The 19,813-nt window shown below is 40.1% G+C and overlaps 4 protein-coding genes across 6 annotated transcripts; 2 read left to right on the forward strand and 2 right to left on the reverse strand.

Annotated features, from left to right (window-relative positions):
* The first annotated feature begins 1,215 nt into the window (after window positions 1-1,215).
* LOC111795165 (transcription factor MYB10-like) lies at window positions 1,216-3,021 on the forward strand. Its single transcript, XM_023677441.2, has 3 exons — window positions 1,216-1,399; window positions 2,228-2,357; window positions 2,440-3,021. The coding sequence occupies exons 1-3, from the start codon at window positions 1,267-1,269 to the stop codon at window positions 2,903-2,905; spliced, it is 729 nt and encodes a 242-aa protein (XP_023533209.1). The 5' UTR covers window positions 1,216-1,266; the 3' UTR covers window positions 2,906-3,021.
* A 3,297-nt stretch (window positions 3,022-6,318) lies between these two features.
* CYCD6;1 (Cyclin D6;1) lies at window positions 6,319-10,593 on the reverse strand. Its single transcript, XM_087123835.1, has 5 exons — window positions 10,264-10,593; window positions 9,881-10,184; window positions 9,673-9,803; window positions 9,406-9,589; window positions 6,319-6,656 (listed from the first exon to the last, which is right to left on the reverse strand). Exons 1-5 carry the CDS (start codon window positions 10,525-10,527, stop codon window positions 6,571-6,573), a joined length of 969 nt encoding a protein of 322 aa, XP_086979961.1. The 5' UTR covers window positions 10,528-10,593; the 3' UTR covers window positions 6,319-6,570.
* A 2,633-nt stretch (window positions 10,594-13,226) lies between these two features.
* On the forward strand, window positions 13,227-17,331 carry LOC111794600 (equilibrative nucleotide transporter 3). 3 transcript variants are annotated; one of them, XM_023676652.2, is made up of 10 exons: window positions 13,227-13,654; window positions 13,872-13,953; window positions 14,026-14,130; window positions 14,218-14,373; window positions 14,462-14,605; window positions 14,734-14,839; window positions 15,673-15,845; window positions 15,920-16,080; window positions 16,156-16,414; window positions 17,033-17,331. In XM_023676652.2, exons 2-10 carry the CDS (start codon window positions 13,912-13,914, stop codon window positions 17,138-17,140), a joined length of 1,254 nt encoding a protein of 417 aa, XP_023532420.2. In that variant the 5' UTR covers window positions 13,227-13,654; window positions 13,872-13,911; the 3' UTR covers window positions 17,141-17,331. The 3 variants fall into 3 exon arrangements, with proteins under 3 accessions (XP_023532420.2, XP_023532421.2, XP_023532422.2); XM_023676653.2 differs by having other exon boundaries at window positions 13,879-13,953; XM_023676654.2 differs by having other exon boundaries at window positions 13,227-13,652; window positions 13,869-13,953.
* LOC111794602 (putative GPI-anchored protein At4g28100) lies at window positions 17,328-19,255 on the reverse strand. Its single transcript, XM_023676656.2, has 2 exons — window positions 17,962-19,255; window positions 17,328-17,842 (listed from the first exon to the last, which is right to left on the reverse strand). The coding sequence occupies exons 1-2, from the start codon at window positions 18,850-18,852 to the stop codon at window positions 17,516-17,518; spliced, it is 1,218 nt and encodes a 405-aa protein (XP_023532424.2). The 5' UTR covers window positions 18,853-19,255; the 3' UTR covers window positions 17,328-17,515.
* Between the last annotated feature and the right edge of the window lie 558 nt (window positions 19,256-19,813).

The following is a 19,813-nucleotide window of genomic DNA, read 5'->3' on the forward strand; positions in this document are numbered from 1 at the left end:
AGACGTAACCGAACCGTGCACACTCGTCGTACGATGTAAAACTTGTATGAAATAAAAGATTATTTTATAAGAATTAAATTGGTGTGGAAGATTTTTCAAAGTTTGTGGGAGGGGGAGTTAGAGGAGGACATTTAATTTAAGGTATGAAAAGTGAACCTCCAAACAAAAATCAATTGAATTATAGAGAATGAATCACTATTCAACGCCATTTGTTTTATTTCACATGGCAACTTTTAAAATATGTGGTCTCTAAGGACCATGATATTTTTGTCTTGCTAGTTTCATGGTATGTCCTTGTCGGGTTAGTTTGTTTGTGTCTGGAGAGGAACGAAAGTTCATCATTTCACACAACGAACAAGTCCGGGGTACCCACGTCATTGCCTCGAACATGGTTCGCCTTCACAAGTCAAATTCATTTAAACTCAAAATCGTACTCCAAAGACTTCCTTAAATTATAAATACCGTTTATATCTATGGCTAATAAGAAACCAAAAAAAAAATCTTATCACCAACATATAGAAGTACGATCATATTGTGCATTGAATTAATTTATTTAAAGTTGAGAACTGACGGAGTAGTTTAAATAGGGAATGAGGAGGAAGCTGAGAGACATTTCTCTTCATTAGGTAAATGGGTCGAAAAATTATATTCCCCATCCTCATTCCTACACATGGTTTGGAGAGAGGAACTAAACATTAAGGGTGTGAAAACCTTTACCCAAATATATGTTTTAAAATCTTGAGAGGAAGCCCAAATAGACTGTATATGTCCGTGGTGGGCTTGGGCTGTTATAAATACTATCAGAGCCAGACACCAATCAGGGTGCTAACGAGAACGCTGAACCTTCAAAGGGTGTGGATTGTGAGATCTCACGTCGTATTAGTATTAGAAGACTCTGTATAATTATTGGACTTCGGGTGGTTAGAGAAGATATTTTAACATAACATGGGAATGGGAAGGAGCTAATTGAAAGTGACTTAAGGTAAGATGAGTATGTTTTGTAATAAGTCCAACAACGATCACTCGTTTGTTTAATTTCGCACGTTAAACAATTGTTGCAGCGACGTTTGTGCATGTTCACACCCATATTTTGTCCATTTCAGCTTAACATATAGTTGAAATGACGACATGGATTTCGTAAGCTCGGGCCCTCAATCCACACCTTATCTATATATATATATATCTTAACTATGCATCTACCCAAGCCTCCCCATTCATCAACTCTCCCCGATTCGCATGCAATAACCTCTCCAACTCTCTAAGAAAATGGTGCGAGCACCGATTGTTGATAAGGATGGAGTCAAGAGAGGTGCTTGGAGTTCTGAAGAAGATGATAAGCTCATGGGTTATGTTCAGAAACATGGCCCTCGGAAATGGCGGCAGGTTCCCAGTCTTGCAGGTACTTCTATAAATCTTCCATAAGCAACCACGATTCTTCTGATATTGTCCACTTTAGGTCTATTGAGCCCTCGAACAGCTATAGTGAGCCCTTGAACAGTCTCTCTTGAATCGAGGCTCGACTTCTTTCTCTGAAACCATCGAACAAAGCACTTGAGTCACTTTTGACTACACTTTCGAAACCCACAACTTCTTTGTTCAATATTTGAAGATTCTAGTGACATAGTTAAGTTAAGGACATGATTCTAATATCATGTTACGAACCACGACTATCCACAATGGTATGATATTGTACACTATGAACATAAGCTCTCATGGTTTTGCTTTTAGTTTCCCCAAAAGGCCTCGTACCCGTAGAGATGTATTCTTTTTTATAAACCCATGATCATCCCCCTAATTAGCTAATGTGGTACTTCCTCCCAACAATCTCAACAAAGTACACCATAGAGCCTCCCATGAGGCCTATTGAGCCATCGAACAGCCTTTCTTGAATCGAGGCTCGACTTCTTTCTCTAGAACCCTCAAACAAAGCACTTGAGTCACTTTTGACTACAACTTTCGAGACCCACAACTTCTTTGTTCGATATATGAGAATTCTATTGACATGACTAAGCTCAGAGCATGACTCCAATACCATGTTAGGAGTCACAACTCTCCACAATGGTATGATATTATCCACGGTAAGCATAAGCTCACATGGCTTTGCTGTTAGTTTCCCCAAAAGGCCTCGTACGAGGGTAGATACATTAATTATTTATAAACTCATGATCATCCCCTTAATTAGCCAATGTAGTATGAAATTCTGACTTGGGTTTGGGCAATTACACAGGATTGGCAAGATGTGGCAAGAGTTGTAGACTGCGTTGGTTGAACTATCTCCGCCCCGGTCTCAAGAAAGGAAACTACACAGATGAAGAGAACGACTTAATCTGCAAATTGCATGAAATGCATGGCAATAGGTAGCTCTAAATGCCATATCTCTCTCGCTCGCAACTCTCAACTTTTTAATCAAGAGTCGTAATGTCTTGCATTGTGTTTTAGATGGTCGATGATTGCAACGAAACTACCCGGAAGAACAGACAATGAGATAAAAAATTATTGGAACGCTCACCTAAAGAAACAAGTAGAGCGTAAATCAGAATCATCAACTCAACCAAAACCGAAGAAATTAAGGCCCAACATAGCGTTTGATTTGGAAGCAAAAACAGAAGAGTTTACGGGCTATTGCTCCACCAAATTTGGGATTGTAGAGAGCTCTTCATTGTCGGTACAAACGTCTTCGAGTTCCAGCGATGCCAATTTTGGGAGGCTGAATTGGGCGGTGGAAGAATATGATCAGAGCGGCTATGGAGATCTGTGGAATGAACCATTTATTTGGGATGGTGACGATGTGCGCTATGTCCTTGACGGCTCCATGCAGTTCTCACCAGACAATGGAATGTTTTCACCTCAAGTGCATGAGACAACCTACGATGATTACATAGATTTGTTCTGCTCTTTGCTGTAACCCACCTTAAATAAATGGCACCCGTTTGAAAAAAGAGGTGACAATTAAAATATATTGACGAGGTTTAGTTAATTAATATATATATTTTTTTAGTGAATTGTAAATTTTTATTATTTTTCAAATCAATTTCAAAATTAAGCTACAAATTGGAAATAAGTTTAAATTTTAAAACGTTTAAAATTTGTTAATACCGGTGAGCTGTTACAAATGGTATAATGGGTCAGTGAGGACGATGACCCTTGAGGGGTGGATTGTAAGATATCATATCGATTGTTGAGTGTGAAATCCTCTCCTTAACAGAAGCATTCTAAAACTATAAGACTGACGACGATAGGTAATGAGTAAAAACGAACAATATCTGCTAGTGGTGAGCTTGAGGCTATTACAAATGATATCAGAGTCAAACACAGAGCGGTGTGCCAACGAGGACGTTGGGCCCTCCAAGAAGGTAGATCGTGAAATCCCATGTTGGTTGGACATGGGAACGGAGTATTCTTTATAAGGGTGTGGAAACCTCACCCTAATAGACGCGTTTTAAAACCGTGAGACTGATGGCAATACGTAACGGGCCAAAATGGGCTTGGGTTATTACAAATTTTATCAGAGTCGGGCAATGTACCAGCAAGGACACTAGCCCACACGTTTTAAAATCGAGCTATAGAAGAAACAAATATAGAGGTTGAGATCCGATAGTTGTAGTAATCAAAAGATAGATTGCAATTATGAAGAAATCATAATATAATATAAAGCTAGGAGGGTGGCAGAAGCTATGTAGGGAGCAATGCCTCCTTATGTATACACATATGTAGGATTCTAGTTTTGAGGCAGATCGTCCGTACTTGTCTGAGTTTGGGCTACAACAGTAAAAGAAGATTCAATAATGGGAAGTAATAAAACAGTGAAAAGCATTAGTAGGAGACAAAGCGTAGCCCCCCCTCAATGCATTTATGGAAAGCCTTGGATTGATTCAAAATTTGAAACCAAACCCTTGTGGCCCTATCACTGTGTCTCGGTTTCCATGTGACTTTGCTCACCCTGCATTCACATCATGGGACACCTAGCTATTACAACCCAACTTAACCCAAATTGTGGTCGTATTTATGGTCCATGGAAATGAAAGTAGGAGCAGAAGCAGAAGGAAGAAGAAGAAGAAGAAGAAGAAGAAGATATTGTGGTATTATGGTTTGGTCCCACCACACATTAATTCTCTTACCTTTCTCTGGGAATTTTTGGTTCTCATATCTCTATCCCTCTTCAGGGTTTCATTTAAGGTACTCTGATAACAGCATGCAGTCTTGTCCCAGCTAAGCCTACCACTGATTTCGAATGCGACTCTATATTACAAAGATAGAGCCTTTAGTCTTTGTAGTGCTAAACTTCATTTGTTTCCACTATATTCTTTTGTTTTAATTATTTAATGTGGAGTTGGAGTAAAATAGAGATATATCTGTCAGAGATCTCAGGTTGGTTGGGAGTAGAACAAAACATTGCTTATAAGAGTGTAGAAACCTCTATCTACCAAATGTGTTTTAAAAACATTAATGGGAACCCCGAAAGAGAAAATTCAAAGAAGATAATATTTGCTAGTTGTGTGCTTGAGCTGTTACAAATAGTTTCAAAGCCAGACACTGGACTATGTGCCAACGAGTAGGCTGAGCCCTGAAGGGGATGAACACGAGGTGGTGTGTTAGTGAGGAGGCTAAGCCCTAAAGAGGATAGACACAAGACAGTGTGCTAGTAAGGACGTTGGCCCCGAAAAGGGATGGATTGGGGAGTCTCACATCGATTGGAGAAGGGAACGAGTGCTAGCGAGAACGCTGGCCCCGAAGTGGGTAGATTGTGAGATCTCACATCGGTAGGGGGAGGAGAACAAAACATTCTTAGCGTGGAAACCTAAGAGGGTAGATTGTGAGATCCTACATCAGTTAAGAAGTAGAACAGAGTATTCTTAGTGTGGAAACCTCACATTTTAAAAACTATGGTGGGAAGCTACTAACAAGTAAACTTAGATCATTACGAGAAAAGCACACAAAATAATGGAAAGGAATCCATGTTTACGTGAAGTTCACTCCAAAGGGACTCGATCTCCAACCAAAAAGGATTCTAGGGCATCAATGAGAAGAACAAAGCGACTGTGCAGAAAGCTGATGAATTTTCAAGTCCAAACCCACTCATTTAGAGGACCTATAAAGTGAGATGAGCAATATATTATTAGAAGGAAAGCAAGATCAAATTAAGGTAAGTTGATGGATTGAATAAGGAGGTGGGTGGTGTTAATATCATCAAGCCCTGCCTGTATGGCTGTTGTGTAGTGTCCCATTCTTGAGTTGTGTGTAGTTGTTATCATGTTTTGGGTGCAGAGAGAATGGTGATCTTGAAATTTAAGAAATGGGTCCAGATTATATTTGATAGGGAAGTTTCATTACGGGGGACCATCGTATGTATGGGTTACCTAATTTCAAACATGTTATCTTTCACTAATCAACCCTTTCAAACCCACCCATTACTCCTTTTCTTTTCAACGTTTTCAACAGTGGAGAAACAAAGATTTGGTTCTCTTTTTCATGTTGTACAACCCCTCGTGGCTCTTAAACCTTGTATGATATTGTCTATATTGAGCATATGTTCTCGTGACTTTACTTTTGAAGAATGAATTTCTTAGCCTGTAGGACTCCCTCCCAACCATCTTCCCCTAGAACAAAGTATCCATAGAGCCTCTCCTTGATTGAGACTCGACTCCTTCTCTAAAGTCCTCGAACAAATTACACTATTTGGTCGACACTTGAATCACTTTTGATTATACCTTCAAGATTCACAATTTTTTTGTTCGACAATTGAGAATTCTATTGACCAAGCTAAGTTAAGGACATAAATCTAACACCATGTAAGGAACCACGAGGCTTCACACGGGTATGATATTGTCCACTTTGAGTATAAGCTGTGATGGCTTCACTTTTGATTCCAAAGGGTCTCATGATCCTCCCTTAATTAGACAATGTGAGACTCTTTTCCAACTATTGGACTATAAGTAGATTGAATGTGACTAAAAATCTTTAATTTTTTTTTTATAATTCATCATGACGTCGTGGTTTCATCTTCATATAAATGGGTAAGAGTTCGATTTGAAACTTGAACAACTGTAGACATGTTGGACAACGATTTAGTTCTTAAAAAATTGGACTTAAGCTCCTCACTATCAATCTCTTTGTTTTGGGTACGTCTTTCTTTAAAAAGCACATTCATATTCTTAGTCAAATTTCAAAATAAAATACGGTTCAAAGCTCTTTATTTTGGATTAGTATATACTACCGGAGCTCGAGAAGGAGATGTAAGTAAAATTACCAACTTGACCTTTGAAGTTGAAAGCCAAGCCATACTAAAACCCAAAAAAAAAAAAAAAAAAAACAAAAAAAAACACAAAAACACAAAATCCAAATCCAAACACCGCAGCTCCACTTCTAACTTCAAAGCTCTGTTTTGTCTTTGTTTTGGTCCCAAAATCCCAGCAAAAAGGAACAAAAATTCCCTCTTTTCCCCTTCCCCTGTTTTTTCTCCCTTACCAGAATCCCTCCATTGCTTACATACATACAAATCCCCTCTTCTTTCTCCTCGCCCCTCTGACGAGTCAGACCATTCAACTGTCACTTTCAGTCTTCCTCATCTCATCAACATTGCTGGATCTGAGACATCCGCACCGTCTGATTCTTGCAGTACCCAACCATTACTTTTCTCTTCTTTCCACCCTTATCTGCTCTGTGTTGGATGATGGAAGTCCCACATCGACTAATTTAGGGAATGATCATGGGTTTATAAGTGAGGAATGCTAACTCCATTGGTATGAGGCCTTTTGGGGAAGCCCAAAGCAAAGCCATGAGAGCTTATGCTCAAAGTGGACAATATCATACCATTGTGGAGAGTCGTGTTCGTCTAACATGGTATCAGAGCCATGCCCTAAACTTAATCGTGCCATTCAATCTAACATGGTATCAGAGCCAAGGTTTATTTTTTAAACTCCTCGCCATGTCTTCTTCCTCCTCTCCATCCACCATCTCCAACACCGTCTCAACTACCATGGCGACTTTTGGCCTTAAACAATATCCAATCCCTCTACACCATGTTGTCACAATTCGTCTAACCAAAAACAACTTCATCATATGGCGTGCCCAACACCTCCCCTCTGGCGTCAGGCAATGAATGATGAATTTCAGGCACTTCAAAAAAATAAGACATGGCACTTAGTTCCTCCTCGTGCTGGTCTTAACGTTATTGATTGCAAATGGGTTTTCAAACTCAAACAAAAGCCAGATGGCTCTATTGATCGCTACAAAGCACGCCTGTTGGGGGTTTTAAATATTATATTAGTTTCATTGATGATTTCAGTAAATTTTCGTGGATCTATTTGATGCATGATCGTACAGAAGCTCCTCGTATATTTTTGCAATTCCAAGCTCATGTTGAGCGCCTCCTAGATACTAAAATCAAGTGGGTTCAATCTGATTGGGGTGGGGAATATCAGAAAATTCACAACACATTTTTTCGTTCCCTTGGAATTGGTCATCGTGTTTCGTGCCCTCACACACATCAACAAAATGGGTCTGCTGAACGCAAGCATCGTCATATTGTTGAAACTGGCCTAGCCCTTCTAGCTCATGCTCATGTACCTATTAAATTTTGGGACGACGCGTTTCTTACAGCCACATATCTCATCAATCGTCTTCCTACTCGTGTCATCGATAAAAAATGCCCCTTAGAGCTTCTTTTTCATACCCCACCAAATTACTCCTTATTAAAAATTTTTGGGTGTGCTTGTTGGCCTCATCTTCGTCCTTATAACAAACAAAAGCTCTCTTTTCGATCAAAGGAATGTGTCTTTCTAGGCTACAGTTCTTCACATAAAGGGTATAAGTGTCTTGACACCGATTCTGGTCGTGTCTATATGTCTAGAGATGTCATATTTGATGAAAATGTTTTTCCATTCAAGAGAGCCTCACCTAATTCTTCCCCAATCATGCAGTCGACGCATAATGCCCCTGATTTGTGCACCTTGCATTTGGGTAATAGCAGTACTAATTTGGAGAATGATCACATGCATATGTCTGGGCCTACTAACTCTTTGGATGCAGAAAATTTGGTGTCTACATCAGCTTCGGAATTGCCGCAACAATCCTCCGCGTCGCTGCCATTCGAATCGGCGTTGGTTGTTCCGCCAATGATTGAGGCATCGGCTTCTCCGCCAGCAGATGATATTGCGCAATGCCCGGTCGAATCCTCGGCCGTTGGTCAACCAACTGCTGTAGCATCGGTTGCTCCCCTCGCAACGGCTGATACGGCCGTCCCCTCAAATGTGGATTCTGCACCTACTACTCATCCGTATGGTACTCGATTGAAGCACAATATCAAGAAACCCAAGGTGCGTACAGATGGAACAGTAACATATCTTGTAGCTCGGTCTTCTGCCTCTGAACCTACTTCACATATTACTGCTATGGAGCATCCCCTCTGGCGTCAGGCAATGAATGATGAATTTCAGGCACTTCAAAAAAATAAGACATGGCACTTAGTTCCTCCTCGTGCTGGTCTTAACGTTATTGATTGCAAATGGGTTTTCAAACTCAAACAAAAGCCAGATGGCTCTATTGATCGCTACAAAGCACGCCTGGTTGCTAAAGGTTTTAAACAGCAGTATGGCGTCGATTATGATGATACCTTTAGTCCAGTTGTTAAGCCCACTACCATTCGGCTCTTATTATCTCTTGCTATTTCTCGTGGTTGGGCTATTCGGCAGATTGATATTCAAAATGCTTTTCTTCATGGCCTTCTTAATGAAGATGTTTATATGAAGCAGCCCCCTGGATTTGTGGATTCTCAACACCCTGGTTATCTCTGCAAGCTGGATAAGTCGCTTTATGGCCTTAAACAAGCTCCGCGTGCCTGGTTTTCTCGCCTTAGCTCCAAACTATTACAGCTGGATTTTACACCTTCAAAGGCTGATGTCTCTCTTTTTATTTTTAACAAAACGGGCATTCAGATGTATATTCTCATCTACGTTGATGATATTATTATCATCAGCTCATCTTCTACGGCTACTGAGAAACTTCTTACACAGCTTCAGGATGATTTTGCCGTCAAGGATCTTGGTATCAGAGCCATGCCCTAAACTTAGTCGTGCCAATAAATTGGTAAATCCTCAAATCCTCAAATATCGAACAAAGAACTCCTAAAGAAAAGGAGTCAAGCCCCTCCTCGAAGGCAGTCAAAAATGACTAAGACTCCAAAGGAGTCGAGCCTCGATTAAGGGGAGGCGCACTTTGTTCGAGGGGAGGTGTTGGATGATGGAAGTCCCACATCGACTAATTTAGGGAATGATCATGGGTTTATAAGTGAGGAATGCTAACTCCATTGGTATGAGGCCTTTTGGGGAAGCCCAAAGCAAAGCCATGAGAGCTTATGCTCAAAGTGGACAATATCATACCATTGTGGAGAGTCGTGTTCGTCTAACACTCTGTTCATCAGGCTGGAGGAGCCTCTGCCCGGCATGAACGTATTTTCACTTTCAGAGCTCGAAAAATGGTGGTCGAGCACATTGGCCTCCGTGTCTGACCTCTCTTCCATTTCCAATCCCCTTTCGTACCCATTTATCACTATCTCCTGCACTCTCTCGAAGCATTTCACCAACATTTCCTCCTGCACCCATACCCTGTTTTTATCAGAATCTCAAAAAACGAGCTTGTGTTCTTCTTTTAAACTTTTAAAAGTGGGGTATTTACTGAATTTCCATATGAACACTCAAGGATTGCTTTTCTAAAGCAAGGATATTGAATTGGGAAGAGCTCGTGCGAGGCTGAAAGCAGAGCTGCTGCTGCAATTACTGATGGCTTGAACTCCAAAACCTCAATCCCTACAGTCAAACAAAACAAATGAAATGTTTGTTTGTTTGTTCATTGATGTTTCTTTTTTGAATGTTTAATGAATTACCATTTTGAGCTATGAAGATGATCTCTGTAGCTCTGGCTTTGAGGGCTTGTAAGAATGGTGGGTCTCTGAGTTTGAAGAGGGAAATGAAGAAGGGGATGAAAGAGAAAGGAGTGATTGAGCGCATTCGCCATTTAAGAGCACCCAAGATGAGAACTTCCATTCTGTGGAGTGTTTGAGGATCAAATATGAATCCCTCATTGCTCTGTTCCATAAAATCGAAGAGATTGTGGTCTGTTTGCTTCATTTTCGCAGCCAGAGAAACACAAGCAACGGCGAGAAGCCGCAAGACCCATGGCTTCGGTTGCTGTAGCAGAACAGAGAAGGCAGAGTCAAGCAATTAGCTTCAATTTGCAAAACAATGAAGAAACAGGGGAAAGGCTTACCGGAACTCCCTGAATGGAGAAGAAGCGGTCGAGATAGTTGACGGCGAGGTAAGAGAAGTGAGGGTCGATGTTGGAGTTGGAGGAGCAGTGTGAGATTAAAGAAATGGTGTCTCGTCGGACGGCGAAATCAGACGGAGAAGCTTGTAGAGAGTGAAGGTAAGATTGAGAGAGCATGTGATCGGATTCGATGAGGAAGAGAGAAGAGGCGTCGGAGGAGTGGAGATCTTGGAGATGGGTTAATGGGTTTTCGAGATCAAACTCCATGGAATTGGAGAGAGAGAGCTGAGAGAGACGAGCAGAGAGGGAGTTTCAGTTCAAAGGGATTGAGCGTGGAACACGCAAGGCATCCTTTTAAGGCTGGGAGGAGAGCAGGGGAGAAACATATTTTGTCTTGTATAGCGTGTATTTTAAGAAAATTCTACCAAATATTCTTTATAATGGTGTGTAAATCTCTTCGTATCAAATGTGTTTTAAAAACGTTGAAAATTCTCGAAAACAAAAATCTAAAAATGACAATTTCAATTCTTTTAATTTTTTTCTCAAGATAGGATCTCTTTTCATTCATCTATCAATTTTTTACTCATACGTCACACTTCCCCCGACTTCTAGCTTGGTTTGTCACTAAACGACATCCTACTAGGAGAATAAACCCTAAACCCTAGGAGAATACTGTTATGAATCCTAAACCCTAAATCCTAAAACCTTAAAGATTTGTAATGTCTCGTGTCCAAAAATTTAGATAATTTCTCAATTTGTGCATGTCATCGTTACTTGAAGGTCATGTTAATCTTCTCGGTATGTTAGATGATGAAAGTCCCACATCGGCTAATTTAGGGAATGATCATGAATTTATAATCAAGGAATATTATCTTCATTGGTATGAAGTCTATTAGGAAGTTCAAAACAAAGTCATGAAAGCTTACGTTTAAATTATTATTATTATTATAATAAAAAATGATGGTGTCTCATATGCCACTAGCATTATTAGTTTTATTTATTTAAAAAATAAAAAAGAAAAAAAGAAAAAAAGAAAAAGAAAAAGCAAGAAATAAAGAATTTGATCGGGTCTAAATACTTTCAAAGTTGTAGAATAAAGTTGCCCAAATAATATGTAGAATAAAGTAATTTAATATATTGAAAGAAAATGCGTTGAAAAGGGAAAAATAATTGCCAAAATTTATTTATTACATAATTATAATAATTTTAAATTACATCTAAAATGTAAAGGGATGAAAAGTGGATGGTCATTGGTCGAGACATTTTTAGTCAATATAATTTAACTATTCCAGTAATAAATTTTTTCAATCCAAATAATGAATTCAACACAATTCAACTATAAAATATTTGATTGGGTTGGTTCGAGTGGTTTAATCTATTCGAGTCATTTATTCAAAATTTTATTTTTAATAAAGAGTAAAATGTTAATATATATATATATATATATATATATATATATATATATATATATATATATTTAGTTTCAAACATAATTAAGATTTGTAACTTAATTTTAATATATATTTTAGAAAAATTCATGAATCAATATAATCTAGAACACACGACTTAAATCATACGAATTGGGTTGAGTCGAACACACAACTCAAATCTCATACAGGCTTAAGGGGCCCTTTGGGTCGAGGGCTAGCAGGGGCACAAACACAAGGGTCTACGTGGCATGCGCATGTATGAGATTCTACACACCTAAGTGCGCATGTTACGATCCATGCATCCTTCTCATTGACACCGAAATCCACGTGAATCCAACGCACCCATGCACTTAGACGATGTTGCATCAAAGCCCCTTTATAGGTAGTGAGGGATTGAGTTTTGATGTGTGGGTGTGTTGGTGTGCATAGATGGAAGAGAAAGTGTAAAGAAAGGGAAATAGAATGGTTAGTATAGTAAAGAATTGTTCCACACATATCCCCTCATGCACCCCTTTTACTACTTTTGGTGCATTCAAGTAGAGACAGAAATGATGAGCGGATATTTCACGCCGAAGCCCCCGATGCACAATACATAATCATCATCATCATTCAACACACCCACCCCTTTTGCTCTTTGTTGGACTCTGTTTTCGTTTCATTTGCTGCACATTATCAGTGACTAATTGAGTGTCGTCGAATTTGGATTCGATTCGATAAATGTTCTCGAATCTTCTCTTGAGTCGTATGTCTTGGTCTCTCGTGTTTAGGATTGAACTGCTTGTTGGGGTTAAGAGACATAATGGTTATGGTTAAAATGTTATAATGGCATTTGGTCCCGAGATTTTTGGGTTGATATTGAAGGATTGGACTAAGGCGATTGCAAGTCAAAAATGAGGATAAGCTGGTTTTTGGTATGGTTGGAACGTTTGAGCTCTACAGTAACGATATAGTCATGTTTTAGAAGTTGGGTCGTTATCGTTTTTTCATTAATCTTTTTAGAACATAGTAGGACGACTAAAAAGATTAAACTATAAAAATCAATTGAAATTGAATCTTGTCAACTTAAACATAACTCAACTAGTTAAGACATATATATTATATTAAAAGTTTAGGAATTTGACTATTCCTTCTATACTTTATACCATTGCACTCGAAAAAGAAACCAAAAGTAATATTAAGGCCAATTTGTTCTAAAATGTCCGAGGTTTGAATCAACCCGAGCTTTAAAACTAGACGAATTTATATGGACTATGGCTCAATTTAGTAGGGGTAATTGGATTATAGTGGGTTGGGCAATTGGGCCTTGCCACGTTTAGAAAGAAAACCAATCATGGATCCCTTCCATTTCTAATATATGGATAGGATATGAGCCCTATATAATCCGGATGAGGGTTTGATGGGGTCAGTCCAATTGACCTGTTTTTTAAAATCTTTAGTATATAGATGGATGTGCATCAACATTTAGCCTATCATGATGATCAACTTTTAATGTCAATGAACATTCAAAACATAATGACCTATAATAATATATTTTTTTCAATCAAATCTCGATAACAAGAATCCAAAGACAACATTAAAGATAATCTTTAGTGATTGGTGAAGAAGATAAGGCGACGACCCAATATCGTTTCGACCTTTCTCCGATCTTTTTTCAGTGACAAATGTTCCAATTTCTCATTTTCTATGAGAACCCATGATCAGATCTTTTCTTCCCCTCAGTTCTTTGTTCAGTTAGCAAAAGCTCAATGAATTTTCAGTATCTACAATTCCCTTTTCGTTAACTGTGGCTCAACTTCCGATGAAACTGTTGACGGTCCAAAATGGGTTCGGAGTGACTTTAAAGAATACGAAGATCAGGATGAGGAAACAATCATGAAGATGAGGATCACCGTTTATTGTTCTTCATCATTGCCGTGGGATTCAGCTTTCGATTCCTCCTCTGCTTGAAGATTTAGACAAAAAAGGTCTGTCCCTTGAGATATCTTAGCTTGTTTTTATTACCATCCATGTTTTCTATTGAAATAAAAGTCAATAGTTAACAACTTCCCGTTTCAATCGGTAGTGGGTTTGATTTCTTCAAGCTAGATATTATTTATGGGAAGTTAATCACGCCATTCTTCGTCTTCTTCATTTTGTTATTCTAAATTTAAACATTCTCTTATTATACTGCTCGTGGCGAAGAGATCAGGGGTCTTCTAAAAGCTATTGAAAGGAAGTGATTATGGCGGTGACGGATGAAAAAGCGGATGTCGTAAGGCTTGAGGTTTGTAATCAAAATCTTGGGTAGTAATGAAATTGTGAAATCTCTGATGGGTATTGTTATTTTTGTTGAAAGGGTAAATATACTGCAATGATTGTGTGTTGGCTTCTTGGAAATGGATGCCTGTTTTCTTGGAACAGTATGCTGACCATTCAAGATTACTATGGCTATTTGTTTCCGGTAATTTTCATTGTCTTGAGCAATTTAGTAGCCTTGAACTTGAAGGATTACAATGATGGTATTTCCCCCTTTTGAAATGTTCTACAGAACTACCATTCTTCAAGGGTTCTCACTCTTGTGTATCAGCCATTTGCGCTTGGAACACTCTGCATACTCGCATCTTGGGAAGCAAATATCAATACCAGAAAACGGAATCTCTTTGGATATGTTCTGTTCTTCATTTCCTCCCTCTCGGTTTTAGTTGTAAACACTGGTTTCTTCTTTCTTTTTGTGTTCTTGTGTTCTGAATATGTAAAAAGTTTATGAAACTGCCATTGTTAATGTTTTGTAGTTGGATTTAGCAACATCTGGAAAAGGAGGTCTGGGTCCCTTCATAGGAATTTGTGCCATTAGCGGTGCTTTTGGGATTGCAGATGCTCATGTTCAAGGAGGAATGGTTGGGGATCTTTCTTTTATGCAACCAGAGCTCTTGCAGGTTAATAATGCCACTTTCCATGGTTTGTTCATTGACTTGTCTGATGATCTTTCCCTGGCATCAATTTTGCTTTACCTTGTCTCAAATTTGTAACTTTTTTGGGTGTTTTTTTATCTTGAATTCCTCAGTCTTTTCTGGCTGGCTTGGCTGCCTCCGGCGCTCTTACCTCGGGTTTGAGGTTAATTACTAAAGGAGCATTTGAAAATTCTAAGGGTGGCCTTCGTAAAGGAGCTCGTAGGTGCTCTTGTTTCTGGTTTATGGTTTGTTTTAAAGCAAATTGGTGTGTGCTTGGATTATAACTTTGAACTGCTATTGATATAAACATATTGCATATGGGTTTTGTTTGTTGATCTCTATATAGTTGGCCAATGGCCGTATAAATTAAGACCGATCTATCGAATCACTGTTGTAACAGCCTAAGCTCACCGCTACGCTAGCAGACATTATCCTCTCTAGGGTTTGTAACATCCCAAACTCGCCGTTAAGAGACATGTTTTAAAACCTTGAAGGGGAGCAAGGAAGCCCAAAAAAGACAATATCTGCCGGCGGTGGACTTGAGCTGTTACAAATGGTATCAGGGCCAGATACCGTGCGGTGTGCTAGTGCTAGTGAAGATGCTGAGCCCCGAAGGGGGTGGACACTAGGCGGTGTGCCAGTGAAGACGCTGAGCCCCGAAGGGGGTGGACACTAGGCGGTGTGCCAGTGAAGACGCTGAGCCCTGAAGGGGGTGGACACTAGGACGGCGTGCCAGTGAAGATGCTGAACCCTGAAGGGGGTGGACACTAGGGCGGTGTGCCAGCAAGGACGGTGAGCCCCGAATGGAGGTGGACACTAGGGCGGTGTGCCAGCGAGGACGGTGAGCCCCGAACGGAGGTGGATACCGGGCGGTGTGCCAAAGAGGAGAATATTTTCTAGCAACTATTTTTTTTTTTTTTTTATATTTTCATTTGATGTTTATGAAGAAGTGGCTTCCTTTAAACTAGTGTGTAATATACAGAGAACACAGTTATAGCCTTAACGACATCTGACCCCTCCCTAAAGACTGATTCTTCTACCATTCTCTGCAGTTTTGTTCTTTGCAATCTCAACATTTTTTGAGCTTCTCTGTGTTATCCTCTACGCATTTACTTTTCCAAAACTGCCAATTGTGAAGCATTTTCGGGCCAAGGCGGCATTAGAGGGGTCAAAAACAGTTTCAGCTGACCTTGCTGCTGCTGGGATCCATGGGGTAGCAGATGAGGTATGTAACATCTCAAAACATCCAAGCATCTTCTTATCGAACTTGGTCGAATAACGCATAAGAATTACGTGTAGGCCATGGGGAAAGCAACCGAAGTCGAGCGACTAAGCAATAAAGAACTGTTGTCACAGAACATAGATTATGTAGTTGACATTTTTTTGATATATGCTCTCACATTGTCCATTTTTCCTGGATTCTTATCTGAGGACACTGGATCACACAGTTTAGGAACATGGTATGTGTTCTCATTTGCACAATTCATTAAATGTTTTATTCATGTCGAGGATTGAGCATCTCTTGCTTCTGTCAGGTATGCACTCGTGTTGATTGCATCATACAATGTTTGTGATCTTATTGGGAGATACATTCCGCTCATAGGATGTATAAGGCTAGAGTCACGGAAATGGCTTATGGTCTCGATCGTTGCCCGTATCTTACTCCTACCGGCATTCTACTTCACAGCCAAGTACGGCGATGAAGGTTGGATGATACTACTCACCTCATTCTTGGGCTTGACTAATGGCTACCTCACCGTTTGTGTGCTCACTTCTGCACCAAAAGGTTACAAGGTAAGCTTGGTTAAATAGAAGCTAAAAAGGGGAAGATTGAGAAATAGTTTGTGTTAGAAATTACGAACCTCCACAATGTTGTCCACTTTAAGCATAAGCTCTCGTGACTTTGCTTTTGGTTTTCTTAAAATGCCTCGTACCAATGGAGGTTTATTCTATGATGATTCCCTTAATTAGTCAATGTTTGACTCCCTCCCAACAATCCTCTCCTCAAACAAAGTACACCATAGAGCCTTCCCTGAGGACTATGGAGCCCTCGAACAGCCTCTTGAGTTTCGACTCCTTCTCTAGAGTCTTCGAACAAAGTACACCCTTTGTTGTACTTTGTTCGACACTTGAGTCACTTTTGACTACACCTTTGAGGCTCACAACATCCGTTGTTTGATACTTGAGAATTCTATTGACATGGCTAAATTAAGAGCATGACTCTAATACCATATTAGGAATCACGCCCTCAACAATGATATGACATTGTCCACTTTGAGCATAAGCTCTCATGACTTTTCTTTTACTTATAGACCCATGATCATTCCTTTAATTAGTCAACGTGGGACTCCATCCTAACAATCGTGTTATGCATTATTAAGTTTAATAATGTTTGTCTCACTTGTTGTGCAGGGACCAGAGCAGAATGCCTTGGGGAACTTGCTGGTTCTGTTCTTACTTGGAGGAATATTTGCAGGAGTCACCCTGGGCTGGCTGTGGCTTATAGGCAAGGGCTGGTAAAGTAGTGTGTAGATTTATAGGCTGTTTGGGAATGCTCTTTAATAATTGCTTCTTGCAAAGCCATTTTCATTATAAGTGATTCATTACAATTCTCTTAGATTTGGTTCTATATCTTTAAACGTTTGTCTGTGACTCGTGGAGAAACCCCATTTTTGTGAGAATATTTGAAACGTTTCACAGAATTCAATGCACGTCAAACTGGAATATTTACTGCTGTAAAAGAAAACAAAACTGAAGCAGATCTGTCCCACCAAACCCAATTTTACTGTAGGGTTAAGAAAAAAGACACAAAATCAACAGCTTTCATGTGACAGACACGACATGGTCTTTCCCTCCAAAATATCCCAAGAAACTACGGCCCAACGGAAGCTCATATTACGGATGTGTCAAGAACCAGATGAAGGGCACTGCTGTTAAGGGTAAGAATGGATACATGAAGGTCGAGGGTGATGAAGTGGAGGACTGTGTGTTGTCTAATTGAAGGGAATCAACGGCCAGTGGCATGTTTTCTTGATCTGGGCTGCACTTTGAGTCGTGAGGCGGGTGGGCACTGTACATTATGGCTCTTAGAACCGCTGAAACTGTTGGAATGTACGCCGTTTTGTTGCGAGCGAGCAGCCATGTTAGCCCCATCAGTTGGCAGTCTCTGTTGAACATTTTGGTTGCTCTTTCGGTGGTGCTGGTGTCTCTAGCTCCCTTCACCTGATCGGAAACATAAATTAAGGAGCAAAAAAAGCGAAAAGATCCCATTTTTTAGCTACCCATTTCAATGTGGGAGTCGATGAGACAAGAATCGTTACGGTTAAGTTGTTTTGCAGTACCTTTTGGAGTGCGCCGAGGCATTTGGTGCAACCGGAGTAGGATGCGTTGCGGCAATTCTTCTCCAGATCACGCACTGCCGGCGTTGGGGTGGCGTTGTGGAAGCCGGAGAGATTGAATGCTGCTGGACAAGACAGGGAACTTATCTGGTGGAGACGAATTCCACAGAAGCACAATACAGCGTCGCAGCTGGAATTGGGCTGCGGAATTCTGATATTGCGCTTAACCAACGAGTTTTGTAATGACTCCACGCATTTCTGGGAATCGTCTGGCATCAATGGCAGATCTATTTCGGCTGTTGGCGCTGGAGCCGACACTTCTAACGCCGACCTGGCATGAGCTGCAAAGAGCCATGCCGCTAGCACTGGACAGCACCGGCTCCGGTCTAGGTTCCCATTGCAGGCTTGGCTCACTCCCCCGAATAGCTCGTCGGATAGGTCCAGCCGACAGACTTGAGTTTCAGCTTCTACTGGGATGGCCGGAACAGAGGATTCCCCTGTTACGCCAGCAACAGAAACTTGGAACAGAGTCGATAAGATCATAAGGATTGATGAAACTACAACCATCAGAGAGACCATATTTTGAAGTTTCCTTGATGGGTTTTGTTTTTGATGATCGGGGAAGAAATGGGTTGCGCATACAAAGTCGAGAGGAAGAAGATATAGATTGATCGGGAGCACGAAGGTTGTTAAAAAGAAAGCATTCGAAAGCGGATTTGACTGAAAAGTGGATAGGATTTGATGTCTTTCTACAACCAAAAATAATTCTAAAGCAACCTCGCCAAAGGAAAGCGTAAAGATCAAGAACAAGAAGAAGAAACTGTGAGGGATTGAAACGAAGTAGAGTTTGGTTTGGTCCGAAAGATGGTCTCTGAGATAATGAAAACAGGACATGACCACATGGGGTCTAACATTTTCTAAAGCGACAGAGAGAGAGAGAAATGGGCTCTGGTTTAAACTTTATCTTCGTACAGAGGGCATCAAATAGTCGTCCCGGAGCACCATGGGACGACCACAGCGAACCGGCGAAGGACTAATTTCTGAACTTTCCGGCACGGCGGTGGAGCAGAAGTACCTAAACTAAACCAAACCCATGGTGGGTTTTCCTCAGAAAGGAACGAAGAAGAAGGAGAAACACCATGATGGGCATCTTATCCTCTTAAAAACTGACAAATACAAAACACACAATTGGGTTTGGCATCAAAGAAGAAAATGTGAACAGGCCACAGCGACAACATCGGTGGAGTTAACTTAAAAGACAAACTGGAAATGTCAATCAAGAAGAAATGATTCGGAGGAAAAGCTCCGGCTACGGCGGGGCCCTTGTCTCTGTCACACCATGAGAAAGGCCGCTGCTTTTTGCCTAACCTCCATTATTTTTCAATCATATGAACCTCTCTTTCAAAGTTATACCTTCATTCATTATACTCATCGCATAAAAGATACATCACGTATTGTAATATGAGAAGAAATTGGGTTTAAATTGAGATGAGTTGTTGAGATTGTTGTTGTTAATGAATATCTCAATCAATTATTGACGAAAAATATGAAAAAGTCAGCCCATCAGTGGAAAAACGGGGAAATGAGCTGAAAAACATGAGGATTCTACCAAATACATTTTTTAAGTCAAAGTTAATTTGGCCATTACACCAAATCAGTAGACTTTCTTCTCTCCAATTTTTCAAACCACAAAAATTTCTTTGATTCAATTTTGGTTCTTTTTCGGTTCGTTTTGACCTATTATGTATCGTCATCAACCTCACTTGACAATAACGAAAAAGTTGGTATTGAACTATTTAATAGTCAAACCCACCATGTGACTTCCCTAACCTCATTCCATTCTTTCCAGGAACTC

Source organism: Cucurbita pepo, chromosome 5, assembly GCF_057944985.1.
Source record: "Cucurbita pepo subsp. pepo isolate OVF chromosome 5, ASM5794498v1, whole genome shotgun sequence".
Taxonomy (NCBI): domain Eukaryota; kingdom Viridiplantae; phylum Streptophyta; class Magnoliopsida; order Cucurbitales; family Cucurbitaceae; genus Cucurbita; species Cucurbita pepo.